The following is a 15,181-nucleotide window of genomic DNA, read 5'->3' on the forward strand; positions in this document are numbered from 1 at the left end:
TCCACGGGCTGGGCAAAGCGAGGCATCTCCGTCCCAACCGGTTGCATCCCAGCTCCAGAGGAGCGGTATCCGCGGTGGAGGGTTGTCCCCTCCCCGGTGGGGAGCCGGGACCGGCGGAGCTGTCGCTAGATGGGGCTGGAGCCTCGCACGGGCCGGCGGCCGCCTGCGCCCTCAGCAACCTCGGCCCTGCAGCATCTTGGTCCCGCGCAGCTTCCTCAGCCTCTGCAGCATCTACACCCCCTGCAGCACCTTCACCCCTCACAGTGCCTTCTCCTCTTGCACCGTCCCTTGCAGCATCCTCATCTTTCACATCCCTGTCTCCCCTCAGCCCTCACAGCACCTTCACCCCGTGCAGCACCCTCTCCCTATGCATTATCCTTTTTCCTCGCAGCATCCTCATCTTTTGCACCCCTCTGTCCCCTCACCCCTCACAGCACCCTCTCCCTTTCCAGCACCCCTCACCCCTCACAGCACTCTCTCCCTTCACAGGGGTGATGGGGTTCACTGTCCTTTACCCTTGCAGGCTCCTCATCCTTCACATCCTCCTCTTCCCTCACGTTGCCCTTTCCCTCTACAGCACCCTCTCCCCTTCCTACCCTCTCTCTCCTTGCAGCATCTTCACACCTTGCTGCACCCTCTCCCCGTGCACCATCCTCTTTCCTTGGAGCATCCTCATCTATCCCATTCCCCTCTCCCTCACAGCACCCTTTCCCTTTACAGCACCCTTGTCCCTTGCAGCACCCACTCCCCATGCACCAGCCTTTCCCCTTGCAGCATCTGCATCCCTCAAATCCCCCTCTCCCCTTGCAGCATCCTCACACCTCACAGAACCCTCTCCCCTTGCAGCATCCTCACACCTTGCTGCTCCCTCTCCTCATGCACCATTCTTTTTCCTTGCAGCATCCTCATCCTTCGTATCCCCCTCTCCCCTTGCAGCATCCTTGTCCCTTGCAGCATCTTCACCCCTTGAAGCACCGTCACCCCTCATAGCACCCTCTCCCCTCGCAGCATATTCATTGCTGCACCTTCTCCCCATGCCCCATCCTATTTCCTTGCAATATCCTCATCCTTCGCATCCTTTTCTTTCCTCACAGCACCCTTATCCCTTGCAGCACCCTCTCCCAGTGCACCATCCTTTTTCCTTGCAGCATCCTCATCTTTCTCCTCACCCCTCCCAGCACCCTCGGGCCCACGGCACCTTCACCCTTTGCTGCACTTTCTCCCTGGGTGCCATCCTTTTTCCTTGCAGCATCTTCATCCTTTGAATGCCAGTGTCCCCTCCCAGCACCCTCACCCCTTGCAGCATCCTCTTTTTCCACAGCTCCTTCTCCCCTCACATCCCTCACCCCCTTGCCCCCCCCCCTCCCCTCTCCATCAGAACACTTTTCAGGCACCAGCTCCAAGAAGCTGCTGGGCCCAGCAGCACCACACCATGCTGGGTGTCCCCTCCCAGCTTGCTGAGGCAGCAGACCCTGCTCAGTGGGTGCAAAAGCCCCCCCTCTTCCTCGGAAATCACACAGAAACTGGATATGGGCCCAGCAAAGGGACTCCAATGCTGCTGGGAAGCGAGAAATCCCCCCCCTCCATCACGGCTTCCTCTTCTATGGGATATTTCTGGGGACCAACTGCACATCTGGGCTCTTATGTGATGGAGTTGACAGTACAGGTGCAGTGCTGGGAACAAAACACCATCATGGAAAAAAATACGACATTTGCTTCTCCCAGCTCCACGAGAGACCCTGTGGCTTGTAAATCCCCCTGCATCGACAGGTCAGGTAAATATGTGTGATGGGAGTGGGGAAAGAAAGGCTTGAAGGAGAAGCAAATGTTTGAGGAGGCTGGAGAAAACGCCCCCCTAATCGTTAAGTGCTGCTTGTAAATTATTCATCAGCTGGTAAGAGAGGCACAAATCTATTCCGGGAGAGGGCAGGAGGGTAGGAAAACATGGTTAGGCTGAGCCCAGCACAAGGCTCAGCCTAAAGTCGGAGAGCTCGTCCAGCAGGAAAGCTTGGTAAGCCCGGGGAGGGGGGGATGTTAATGTCCCGGCACAAAGGATTTCCACCCCCGTGGGAGGTGGAAAAGCAGGAGGGTTACCCCATCCCCGACAATGTTCCTCATCGCTTTGTTTTCCCACTTTCTAATGAAGGCGTTAACGAGCAGATCCAGAGCAGGACCTCCAAAGCCGCAGGGTAGGGATGAGGATCCGGGTTTGATCAGCCCGAGCGGAGTGGGAAGAAGTGACAGGACTGTGATCAGCCGAGTGCTTCCCCCCCGGCCCCCCCAAACCCCGCCGCCGGGGGGGCTGTCACGTCCCGGCTCCCTCCCGCACACACGCTCCATTAGTAGGGTGTCAGCCCCGATTCCCGGGGCTGTCAGGAGACGGGTTTTCCAAGCAAATCCCCCCGCGCCACAGTGCAAGCCAAGTGAAAATAATTTGTGCTTTAGGGGGGGAAGAAAAAAAGCAAAGGAAAGAAAACGGCTGCCAAAGGTTGTGCGTGTGAGGGGAAATATTAATCCTACCAGCAATGGGTTTTTTTAGACAGAAAAGGAGAAAATACTCGTGCAGGGGTGCCCAGACCTTGTGCAAAACATTTCTGGGCTCCTGTTGCCCCACTCGGGCTTTAAAACTGGATGCTGGAAACATCCTTGAGATCACTTCCCACCCATCCTCGCAGGGATGCTCTTGTGAGGATGCAGCAAGCCGAATTTGAGGCTGCTTGGAGCATTGGGCTGGATCCTTTGCAGGTCTGGAGGGTGCTGGGGCTTCTCCAGAGCCCCTGGGTAATTGTATCCATCAAATTCGGAGCTCACGCCCCGATGGCATTTAAGCTGTGCTGTGGTACCCGCCCCCGCACGCCCCGTTATGGGTTTCTATTAGGTTGAGCATAAAGAAGCCGTGGAAAGGGAAGTCATAAAGCTCAGTGGATTGGAGGAATTAAAACAGCTGGAGGAAAAACAAATAGCTTTGCTGTAGTATTATTCTTTTCTTTATGGTGGTTATTTTATTGCTAATTTTCTTCTTGCTTTGCTGCCTGAATCGCAGGTTGAAGGTGGGGTCTGGGAAGCCACTGATGGGGAAATAAGTGGGGTTTTGGAAAGAATGGGCCCCCTCCACCCCTTCTCTCCAAGCTATTTAATAAGCAGAATTGGGCTTTAACAACCTGTTATTTTTAAAGCCAGATGGCTTAAAGCACAGGAAGACATTAGGACCACGAGGGCCGGGTTTAAATTCATCCAAGGGCTCCATTTGTCACTACAAAGGGCTGGAGGAGGAGAACAGCTGGCTTTTATTTTTTTCCTGGAGCCGAAAGGTACGAGCTGGAGGTGCCTGGGTTCTCCCACATAATGCAGTGATAATAGGAGAGAATTTGCTAAATGAATTTGGGATTGAGCGATTAGATCGAAGCTGGTGCATTGAAGCACTGCCCCCAGCAAGGTGATGGGATGATGTCCCCCCTCCAGACCCTGTGCCACCCCAAAACAGCTGGATACCAGGGATGCTCCACACAACACAAGAAATCACTGCTACAGCCAGGCTGGAGGTAAAACCGGCCACTCCCAGCAATGCATACATTGGAAGAGGGATTAAAAATTGGGATTTATGCTTGTTTTTCACCTTTATGAAGATGGTGTGTGCCTTCATGGAGGCTGGATGCCATGGGCAGGGTGTTGGCACAGCACCTCTGGATGCCCTCGTGGGTCCTTACCTGGCCATCAAGTGGGTACAGGGGGGTCGCCAGTGGCTCCTCGCTGCTCTGGAGGGTGCTGAGTGTGGCAGGGTCCAGGCTGGGGAGGGCATCGCTGCCTGACGGGGTCAGGAATGCTGCTGGTCTCTGGGGAGGGAGAGGCAATGGTCTGTGGGATGGATGGATGCAGTGACAGGGGCAAGGAGGGGGCATCTGGGCTGATCTGCATCCACTGCATGTCTCCTGTCCCCCCATCCACACCCCCAGTGTGCCACTGGAGCAATGGGGAAGAGCTGTGGGTCGGCCAAGAGGAAGTTACGAGGGGAGTTTTGGGCAGAGAGGGGATCCCCGAGGTGACAACGTGACAAAGTGGAGAAGGAGGAGAAGGAGGCAGTTCTGTGCCTGTGGTGATGGAAATAGCAGGCCCATGCCCATCCTCATCCTTCAGGTGAGTGGGAGGGGGGTATCCAGGTCCTGAAGGTGCAATGGGATGTTAGAAACCACTTTGCCAGCTGGTGCTGCCCCCACCTTGGGTGCCTGCTGGATAAGCCCCTCAGGCACACCAACAACCCCTGCCAGAGCCCTGCCAGAAGCTGCTGGCAGTAGTAATGTGATTTCCCTGCCCCTCATTTCCCACTCCCGGCTCTGCGCGTCCTGCTCTCCTCCCGCCAGCCTGGCTTTTATAGACTCCCCTCTAATCCAGTTAGAGGGGGAAGCAGGATCTAATGGAATAAACGATGGAGTCCATGTGCTCCTCGCTGCCACCTGAGTGGCAAGGTCACAGATACGGAGCCTTGCCCAGTCCTGGCTCCCGGGGTGATGAGGACCTGCCTTGGCGCTGGGATTCATGTATCAAGGCATGGTATCCCCGCACCCACCCAGAAAATCCTCGCTCCCCACCTTCCAGCTGCTCTCCTGGCTCCGGCGGCTGAGCAATCAGCCTGGATGCCCTCTCCAAATTGGCCACAGGCATGGGCAACGGCAAAGTGGCCCTCTCTGGGTTTTCCTCCGTGCCTGCGCCCGGCCTCGCCTCGTTAGTGCGGATAACGAGGGCGGGCGCATCCCCCCTCTGCAGCAGGAGGTGTCCGGAGGCGCCCCGTGCCCTTCCCCACCGCTGCCTCATTAACACCATCAGCAGCATCATCCCCCGAGCCGCCGCCTTTCATTCCGCCGCCGGCCCCGACCTCAGCCGAGCTCCTCCAGCATCAAAGCTGGGTGAAGCCGCCCCCCCGCCCCACCACTCTCCCCCTTCCCGGGGGAGCAGCATCATGCAAAATGCAACAGTTTAGGCTCTGGCTGCAATTACGGAGGCCGGCGAGCAGCTGCTGCCGCCGCTCCGGAGCGATGGCCGCGGCCACCGTGGCCCGTCGGAGCCCGAGCGAACGTGCTCTTAATTCAATTAGCGCTGCCCTGAACGCTCCCCCGGGACCGGCGGCGAAAACCAACCCATTCCCCTTAACAAAGACGTTCCCTGCTTGGTTTGGCTCTTCCTGGCCGAGATCACGACTCTTGTAATCCTCCGTACGATAAGAGGAATGGGGGCTGTGTTTGACGGGCAAGTGCCGATCAGCAGCTGGCAGCAGTTCGGCTGTGCCAGAAGCCCTCGGGGGCTTTGCCGGCTCACCGAGAAAAGATGCTCAGCAGGGAAGGGTTAAATATAATTTTTATCAGGAAAAAAAATAGATTAGGAAGAAATTCTTCCCTGTGAGGGTGGTGAGGCCCTGACACGAGGTTGCCCAGAGAAGCTGTGGCTGCTCCATCCCTGGAAGTGTCCAAGGCCAGGTTTGATGGAGCTTGGAGCAATCTGGGATAGTGGAAGGTGTCCCTGTCCATGGCATGGGGTGGAACTGGATGATCTTTGAGGTCCCTTCCAACCCAAACGATTCCATGATTGTACGATTCCCCCAAAGCAAAGTTTTCACCAGCATCAGCATCCACACTGGGGGATAAAATCCCAATTCTGCTGCTCGAGGAGTACCAACCGGGCTGAAATATCAGGAAACACATGGCAATTCCCTACTCCACAGCCAATTGTAAACCCATTTCTTTTGGCCAGCCCAAAAGGGGTTTGATGGCCAGGCTGGCATGGTGACAATTTACACCCCGGCGCTGTGACAATTTATGCCAGGCACCGATCTGCTCCGGGTTTGGAACAGCAGCAATCACATAAATTAAAGCTGTTTAAGCAGTGAAATAGCCAGCCTGTTGATTTTTTTTTTTTTCCCCTTGCCTGGAAAAAAACCCCCTGGCACTAGCTTTTCACTTTTTTTTTTTTTTTTTTCAGAGGCTGTCACCGTGTGCCAGCGTGTCCCCAGACTCCCATCTCGGGTGACATGACCAAGGGCGCTCAGCAAATTCGTGGCAGAGGCTTGAGGTGACCCCCAAGGTCCCAAGTGCCAAATTAATGGGCTGAGCAAGGTGGGGTTGTGCCAAAACAAAGCGTAAAACAAGGCTGGTTATTAAACAGGGATATAAATAAATCCCTCAGTAATACAGATGCCTCCTCTGTGTGTTTTCCAGCCCTTGGATGAGGCTCAGAATCGCCTGGGAATGCATCCTGCTGAACCTGCACGTGGCTTTACCACTGGCTACTGTGAGGTCAAACTCATCTCTTTTGGGCAAGACACTAAATTTGGGGTGAAAAAGGAAAATCTGGAATGAAGGGAAAACAGGAGTCGTGTCTTTAGCCCCAAGCCAGTACCGAGGTGGAGGAAGCTGGCTACAGGCTTTCCCCCTGGAAAAAAACCTGGAAAACCTGGGGTTTTTTTGAATGCCAAAGGTCAATTTGCTAAAGCACCAGCGTTTTGCTGAAGTCTTTGATTTTTTTGTCTCCCTGAGATGATCAAAGTCTTTTGTTCTCCTGTGGGGTCCAGAGGGGGAGCTCGAGGGGATGAAGATGGGGGGGAACAGGGCTGGGTGGGGGCAAACCTGGGGATCTCAGTGCCTTTACTAGGAGGCTGCAACCCAGCACTGCCCCTTCCCTGGGGTAACACGACTGTTTGCTCATTCCTGGTGTTGGGGTTCTTGGCTTTTAACAAAGCAGATGCTCCAAACCCTTTCCCTGTGGCTTTTACAAGCGTAGCAGAGTTTTGAGACAGGGAGTTTAGTTTGTGGGTAGCCCCTTTTCCCTGGAAAACCCTATAACTGAGGACACTTTCCCAGCACAAAGGGTTGATATGAGCATCTGAAACCAAGCTCTGGGCATCCATGCCCTGGTAGGAGTTGGTGAAATCCCTGCAGAGGCCACGGAACAGCCGGGATTTACACCCGGCTCTGAGTGTGCCGGGTACCAGATGGCACCTCGGGTTTATTTAGCTGCTGTTTGTTATAAAGAGCCCAACCAATCTGGGTTATCCATTTTCAGCTCTCTGAGGTAAAGGAAAAATAAGAAAGGAAAGAAAACGAGCTCAGTGGGTGTTCTCCTTTGCCATCGGCTGCGGGGAGAGATGTGGGGTGAGAAATCATGGAGAAGGATGGACAGGGGTGCTGCAGCTCCTTGCACCCTGAGGATGGACAGCAATACCATGGCTGTCCAAGGATGGACGGGGATGCTGCAGCTCCTTGCACCCCAAGGATGGACAGCAATACCATGGCTGCTCACACTCCAAGGATGGACAGGGATGCTGCAGCTCCTTGCACCTGGAAGTGGGCAGGGATGCTGGGGCTCCCTCACACATCAGGGATGAACAGGGATGCTGGGGCTCCTCAGATCCAGGCATGGGCAGGGATGCTGTGGCTCCTCGCACCACAGAGACATTCCTCGTACAAAGGCCCAGGACATCACCAGGTTCATCCGAGTCCTGTATTGCCTGTCTGTGCCTCTTGGTCCCCATTTGGCCCCTTCTTGCTGTCCCAAAGCCAACCTCAAGACTAATCCATGAGCTGAGAAGCTGGAAATTAAGCCTTCAAGCATCCCTTGAAGCCTAGGGCTGCCCAAAGCAGGAGAGTCCCTGCCCATGCAGCTGAGGCAACGCTTCCCCTACCTGCTGGTTTTGGGGTGCTGGGGATCACAGCCAGACAGCTGGAGCATTTTCCTAAGAAAATCCTGACCTCCAGGCAAGAAACAAGGAGCAGAACATGCCCTCACCCTGCTCGGTAGGAACTCGCTCACTGATTTGCATCGCTCCGGGTCCATCTGCCTGGGCCGCTGCCGGATGAATTATCCAGAGCCCAAGGCTTGCTCTGGCTTTCTCGCTTTTTGTTTCCACTCCCAGCTCTTACATACATTAGGGAAGGCAGGGCTCGAGCAGCGGAATGGGAGAGGTTGAGGAAGAGGAGAAAAAAAAATTGCAGCTCCCAGATCAAAACAATAATCAGCTAAATGAATTCTGCAGCATTTTCCCGCATGACTGCGAGTGATAATTTAGTGCAGCAGCCAGCTGGAAGCAAAAGGATTAATTCTGCACTTAGTGACACCCATGTGAATAATTCATCACACGCAGACCCCTTTTTGCTGACCCCCCTGGGCAATCACTCCAAAGCCCCCCACCAGCCGGCCCCTGCCCACCGCGGCTCCTCAGGGATGCAGCATCCAGACCGGACCCAAATTCACTTTATGGAGAGGATTTTTGGTTTGCAGATGGGAGCAGAGGCTGGTGGCTGCAGTAATTAGATCGATTGGGCTCGTGGACGCATCCAAACCTGCCCACGGACCTGGAGCCAAGGGCTGGCGGGGTTTCCTTCTCCCCAGGAAAAGCAGCCGCGTTCCCTCCCTGCTGTGCCATCCCTGGGGAGCACAAATGCTGAAGGAAGACAGCTGGACATTTGTCACCATGGTTAACCAGCCTGGCGTTTCTCCACTCTGAGATGGTGAGCAGCCTCTCCCAAATACCCTGCCTGTGCCCTGTCTCCAGGCAGGATTTCCTGGGAATATGAGCATGTGACAAAATCCCTGGGAAAGCGATGGATGTGTGATGGCAAGAACGATGCTGCTTTTTCTAGCTGCCTGATGACATTATCCAGAGCCTTGGGACAACATGCACAAGGGATAAAACCCAGATCCACCCCAGCTGAAAGGTTTGGAGAGAGGGTGGCAGCTCTAAAGAGCCATCTCCTCCCTGTCCCTGTCCCCATCCCTCCTCACCTCGGGATTTTCCATCCCCAGCATCTCACCTCAGATTGAAGGAGCTGCAGGCAGAGCCCCACGGTTGGGATGGTTCCAGTTTTGGTTTGGAGGTCGGTGCCCTGGGGAGGCAAATTGGGTTTCCACTGGAGCTCCTGGTGGCTTTGGCATCATCTAGATATCATCCAGAGGTGCAGGGCTGTGGTTTGGAGCAGAGATCCCAGCTTCCTGTGGGATGCTTGGGAGTTTTGTGCCAGGCTGCTCACCCAGACACGGAGGTGGGATTTCCATCCCACCATCCCACCATCACCTGTAGATACCATCACCTGCCCAGTGTTACCCCACAGGCCCTTTCTCACCTCCACGGCGAGGCCATCCACGTGCACTCCACTGCTGCACGCTGCCAGCTCCTGGAAAACACGGCTGGTGAGGGGCAGCACCGAGTATCCCACAGGAATGAGGGTGCCCGGAGCATCCCACACTGGAAGGGATGAGAACAGCTGGATGAGGGCACAGCAGCCAAAGCTGGGATGACAGAGAGCATCCCTGGTGGGGTCTGAGACTCACCGTCTTTGTGTGGATAAAACTCAATTGCCAGAGTCGTGTCTTCGGAGAAGATGGTGGCAGCGTCTTGGCCTTGGAAGAGGAAGGAGGCATTCCAGGATGGCTGCTCCTGGGGACCGGCTGGTCGGGATATCTTAAGAGACAACAGGAAATTCCGTATTTGTGGGGGAACACAGCACTAATGTGTGGGAAGGGGTTGCTTTGCAGGTGTCCAGGGTCTGTCTATCACCTCAAAAGCCCTTCCCAAACATGAATTCCAGGTCACCTGACAGATATATAGAATAGTGGGAAGCATGTTTATCCCCAGAGCTGCCATCCGTCGTTGGAAATGGCATCACTCTGTCCCCACCGGCGGCTACTCCACTTCGCCTCCGGAGAGCCCCGCCAGCTTTTCAAAGGTCAACCTTAACACTGACTTCCCAACGCCAAGAATTTATTGACAGCAGCTCCTTTTTAATGCTGTTACTCCATCCCTTCAGCCAGCATCGCCCAGCGGGAACGAGATGCCGATCGGCTTTTCTGCATCAGCACATTTCTGCTTTGATGGGGAGGGTGGAAGAGTGGGGGGTATCTCCCTCTGCTCCCGTTTTGGGATGCTAATGGGCATTATGCACCTCGGAGAGCCGCAGAGGTGCATTATCCAGCCTTGGGAGGTGTTAGCATGGGGAATGTGGGGTTGGGATGCTTCAGAGCCTGAAAAAATCCTCCATGACGGGCTGCATCAGGCAGTGCTGTTAGTGCTGGCTCAGCACCAGGCTGGCTCTCTCATTCAGGAATTTGTCAGGGAATCCTTAGGGATTTTTAGCTGGGATATAGCTTAGTTTGGCTGCTGGGAGCCCGGGCTGTGCCTGAAAGTCCTTAGGAAAATGCACACGGATTGGAGGAGCTCACAGCAGTCAGATCCAGCTCAGCACCCTCCAGCTGCTCCTCTCCTTTCCCAGCCCATGGGGCTGTTTCATCAGCCTCAGAAAGCCCAATTTTTTGGGGAAAATCTCAAAACCACAAAGTGCCACCTCCAGTTACTTTTCCTGGCATCGACCTGTACGAGGCGCTGGAGATGGTACCGTTTCAGCCTCAGCAGGGAAGGGAAAAGTCAAACGTGGGAGCATATTGCTGATTTGACCCCAATTGTTGGAGGTCCTGAGCCCACATGGCTCCTCTCACCAGCAGAGGGATGGGAGGTGACGTTCCTGATTCCCCCCCTGATTTTAGAGGCGGGGGCAGGGGGCAGGATGCTTGCTGGGGCCAGGCTGTGTCCCACTGGCTTGGTGGGACAGATGGATGCTCTGTTCTGGGGCATCAGAGCCAATGCACTGATTTGGGCAGACATCCTGGCACAACAGCCCCCCCTGCCAAGGGCCACCTGCAGAAACACAACAAAGGGGATGGGGAGGAGGAGGAGGAGGAGGAGGAGGAAGGAGACACCTTCATCCTTTTTGGCTGTCCCAGCTCATCTCCCAGCGGCCGGTTCAAAGGCAGCATCGTTGGCACGAGCAGAGGTAGAGGCGGCCAAGCCTACAGCCCCTCTCCTGCCTTCCCAAGGGATGAGGCCATCCCTTCTCACAGATGCCTGTCTGGATGCTGCAGACCTCAGACAAGAGTGAGAAGCTCCAGATAAGTAGGTTAAGCTGGAGAATTCCCAAGGAAAATAGCTCTGAAGGAGGTTTATCTTAGAGGGGGCCAACATCACAAAGGCTTGAGCTTGGTCCTGGGAGGACAGATGCAGCACAGCTTTCTGTAGTAGGCCCCATGGATTTGCCATTGCCAACAGTGTGGCAATCCCTTTGGTGACAAAGAGGATGCTGGCCCAATGGGAGCACCCAGCACTCTTGCAGGCGGCTCTGTGCAGGTCTCAGCTTACTCCTGGCCAGGAAGACCAGGCCTCCAGGAGCCCCGGCCAGGCAGAGAAGGGCTAATGACCTGGGAACCTAAAAGGAGTGAGAGGGGTGCCCTGCTGAAGGTGAACCCAAGTGCTGTTGGCTGCAGACGCTGATGGGAACCGACAGGCGAGAGGACACACAGGGCTGGCAGAATTATCGAATCCGATTAGCCCGCCCAGGAGTTCACTCAGGGAAAGCCATTAACCTCTGGAACTGGAGCAACAATGCTCCCTCCTCCTCCTCCTCCCCCCAACCTTCCCCTAACATTTCCTCCCAGGCATTAAGAGTTCATCCTCCCGTGAGGGAAGCACATCCTACAGGTGGGGAAACTGAGGCAGGAGATGGGGGTCACGTAGCTCCCCAGGAAGAGCATCCTTGGGGATGTGCCAAGACAGACTGAGCCCTGTGGGTGTGGAGGGAAGAAGGAGAAGGAGGAGGACAAGAAGGAGGAGGAGGAGGCAGCACACAGGCCAGATGGCCGGGTTTAATCACTCGTCCTCCCGTGTTGGGCTCCCACCGCTTGGTGCTGGCAGCAGTGCCAGGGATGTGGGGCTGGGACCCAGAGCATGGATCCCACAACTTTGTGGGGGTCTGTGTTTGTATTTATGCCTGTAAATCCAAAATAAATGCATTTTGGCTGCCTTTACAAAAGAGAAATATCCCTGGGAAACGGCAGCCTCGGGGTTGCAAAGATTGGAGAGGGAAGATATCCAGTGTCTTGGGTAGCAGACAGGGATTTCATTCCTGTATCTGGTCTGGAGCTGATGGGGTAACTCGTACCCTGAATCCATTGCCATGGTGGGACTGGGGGTGCAGACCCAAAGTGGAGGGTCTCAGTGCTCCCTCCGTCTCTTACCTGCAAGAAGAACCCAGGGAGGCAGAGGGGGGGGAGTGGAGGGATAAACCAATAATTATTGTACTGAATGAAACACACTAGTGATTTTTATGATAATTCAGCGCCTCACGGGCGACTTGGCATTTGGCCAGCTTCCTCTCCATGATATTTTATTTATGGGCTCCCCGAATGTGTTGATCCAGGGCCTTTCGCTCCGAGCCGATCAAAATTCCACGCACGGGGGGAGGAGGATGGAGCCAGAGAAACGCGTGCGCTCCGCTGGCACTGGGGCCCAGCTGGATCCGTCCTCCGGGTGCAGCCGGACATCTGCCCTCGGCTGGCACTTTTGCAGAGGTGAAAGGATGGAGCAGCTCTGCTTTTGAGGAGTGGCAGCTACACACAGTGGCTCCTGGCTCTGCTGCTCCATCCCGCCTCCTCCCTGCCCCACCAGCCCTCCAGTCCCCTCCCTCCCTCCCTGCCTCCTCGCCAATTTTTGGCAGGGCTCAGGAACAAAAGCGGGGCCCTCCTCTCGCTTGCCAGTGACGATGCTCTGTGTGGAAAGGGGATGTTTCCCTGGCAACAGCTATTTTGAAGATGTGTGTCGGTACTTGAGGCCCGGGGAGGAGAAGGTCGCTGCCTTCGAGAGGAGGCACTCGAGCTGGAGGCGTGAGCAGAGCAGAGGGAAAAATGAAGGACAAAGGCACAAACGAGGAGCTGCCTGTGGGTTTCTGCATGTGAGGACCATGTCTGACGCTGAAAGCATCGTTTTGCCCCTGAAGTTTTTCCTGCGTGGGGTGCTCAGCTCCCCTGCTGAAGGAGGGATGCTCTTTGGTACCCAGGTGGGAAGGATGCTGCTGGATCCCTGCATCCCTGTGAATATACTCGGCCTCGTACCTGAGGGCAGCCGTGGTTGGCAGCTCGGGCGATGCTAAAGGCGGCTGCTGGAGGGTCTGGGAACAGGATGGTGGTGGGGCTGATGCTGGGATGAGAGATGGGATTCTTCTCCATGCGGTGCCTGAGGAGTGATGGAAAGGTTTGGGTCAGTTTGTGTGGGGCCACATCCACCCCAGTGAGCCGAGCGCCGTGGGAGGGCATGATGGCACCAGGGATGCTCAAGTTGTCCCCCTGTGTCACCAGCAGACCCCTGGCCATCACTCACTTGTACTCCTGGACATTGCTCACAACTCTGGCCACGGCCACGAGGGTCCTGGGGAGGGTGGTGAGGGGGACAGACAGCCCCCGCAGCAGCACCTGGGAGGTGGAGGGTCCATGGGGAGGGGACAGAGATTGTGGGGAGGGGAAAAAGCTGCCAGAGCAGGAGACAAGGTGCAGACCCTGCACACCTCCCTGCCACCCCTGACCCCAAGGCCACCTCTCACCTCCAAGGCCACGTAGCTCAGTCCATCACAGCGAGGGATGAAGCTCTTTTTGCGGGTGATGGTGACACGCAGGACCATTCCCACAGAGTCCTGCCTCCTTGGCTGTGTGTGGAGGAGGGCAAAGCGTGGGGGGAAAAAGGTCAAGGCCACAAAACATGGACACTGGGCACGGACAGCCCATCACTGGCAATAAAGCACCAACTGATAATTAAAGCTCAGTGGCCCCCTGAGCCTTCTCGGAAAAGATCAATATAATAAATCCTTCTGTGTTTAAATATTTTATTGTTCCCAATCTATGTAGGGAAGGGTAAGCTCGTTTCTGCCAGCCTGAGCATAGGAGAGTTTGATTTTGGGGGAGTAATGGAGTGAGTTTATCAGGCCTCAGCTGTACAGGGCGCTACTGGCCAAGTCCCTGGGTTGGAGAAATGCCCATAGAGGGGTTCAGAAAGCTGCTTCTCTGGGGCTGGGTACCTGCCTGCATTAATTAATGCAGCCCATGTTTAATGAATGTCCTTCCCTGCTTCTCCTTCCCAGGATCCTGAGGGTGAAAGCACTTCCCAGCTTGCTATCTCGTCACTTTTCCACCACATTTGAACCCAGCACAAGGCTTGCCTTGTTCCTCCCTCTCAGGGAGCTCACAAGCCTCTTTGAGCACCTTCCCCAACTTGCCAAATGTGGTTTTCCCACCGGTATTATGGCATTACACAAGGCTCCCTTTGCTCACAGCCCCCAGCTACAAGCAGGAATAAGGAGCAGGATGGAGGGGTTCGTGCTGTACCTACCAGCACCAGCCTGCAGTGGTGGGGTTGGAAGGGCTGGAGATGCCGGACTGGCAGCTGGAATGTCCCCAGTGCCTCCTTGGTAGCTTTGTCTGCCACAGTGAGGGTCAGCACTGGAAGGGAGAGAGGGTCAGCTGTCAGGATGAGCAGGGTTTGGGAAAGAGGAGGGGTTTAGGGAAAAGGAGAGGTTTGGGGGAAGGTCTGGGTGAGAAAGGGACAGAGACAATGGAGTGATTAATTTTCAGCAGGCCCTTCCCCTCACAAGGCCAGGGTGGAGTGGACAGGAGCAGGCTTTACACCCAGACCAGGATAATACACACACACATGTGCATCCCAGGGAGCCATGAAGAACAGGGCCCAGGGAATTCCAGGAGAGCGAAGCTGGCACCAACACAGCTCAGATTCCCATCTAAGAAGCCAGGATTTCCTACTGATCCATCTAATCCACCTCCCTGCCTCCAGCCCACCCTGCTCAGCTTGCAGGGTTCCATCCTGCCCTGAGCCCTCCCTGCCTCAGGGTCCACCATGAAATCAGTCCTCTTAGAGGTGCCTGGTCCCCATCTGTCCCCTGGCATGGCAGCATCACCCCACGGATTCTGGCACCCCCAGTTCTTCCCTTAAATTAGAGCAAAGCTGCAATTTATTTGACAAGCAGGAGCAGGAGCTTTTTATGGAAAAAAAAAAGAAAAAAAAAGAAAAAAAAGGAGCTGATGGAAGGGAAAACCACCCTCTCTTTATGCTGCCATCAAGAGTTGGGCCTCCCTTCCCCCAGCTTAATGACTGCGCCGAGGCACCAGCCTTAACTCCTGCTTGGCCAGCCTGGGAATGCCACAGGTTGTGCATGTCCCCAAAGTGAGGATAAAGAAGGCAAGTGCCTGGTCCATGCTTCCCTAAACTTGTGCTTTACAGCACGTGCTCCATTTAAATGGAAATTTTCCTTTTCTCCCAGCTCCTCGTGGAAGAAGCGCCAGAGAAAACGTTCTGGGGTTGAGCGAG

At 55.3% G+C, this 15,181-nt stretch overlaps 1 protein-coding gene across 1 annotated transcript in view; it reads right to left on the minus strand.

Moving 5' to 3' along the window:
* The window catches only part of CCDC33 (coiled-coil domain containing 33), a 41,258-nt gene that overhangs the window by 8,383 nt on the left and 17,694 nt on the right, over window positions 1-15,181 (minus strand). Inside the window, exons 6-12 of the mRNA XM_051770336.1 lie at window positions 14,189-14,298; window positions 13,407-13,508; window positions 13,187-13,278; window positions 12,922-13,042; window positions 9,316-9,445; window positions 9,108-9,229; window positions 3,708-3,833 (exon numbers count right to left, since the gene is read on the minus strand). Coding sequence (XP_051626296.1) covers window positions 3,708-3,833; window positions 9,108-9,229; window positions 9,316-9,445; window positions 12,922-13,042; window positions 13,187-13,278; window positions 13,407-13,508; window positions 14,189-14,298 — 803 coding nt within the window. The remainder of the gene's footprint in view (window positions 1-3,707; window positions 3,834-9,107; window positions 9,230-9,315; window positions 9,446-12,921; window positions 13,043-13,186; window positions 13,279-13,406; window positions 13,509-14,188; window positions 14,299-15,181) is intronic.

Source organism: Manacus candei, unplaced genomic scaffold, assembly GCF_025592945.1.
Source record: "Manacus candei isolate 608988 ecotype Guabito, Panama unplaced genomic scaffold, ASM2559294v1 h1tg000119l, whole genome shotgun sequence".
NCBI classification, from domain to species: domain Eukaryota; kingdom Metazoa; phylum Chordata; class Aves; order Passeriformes; family Pipridae; genus Manacus; species Manacus candei.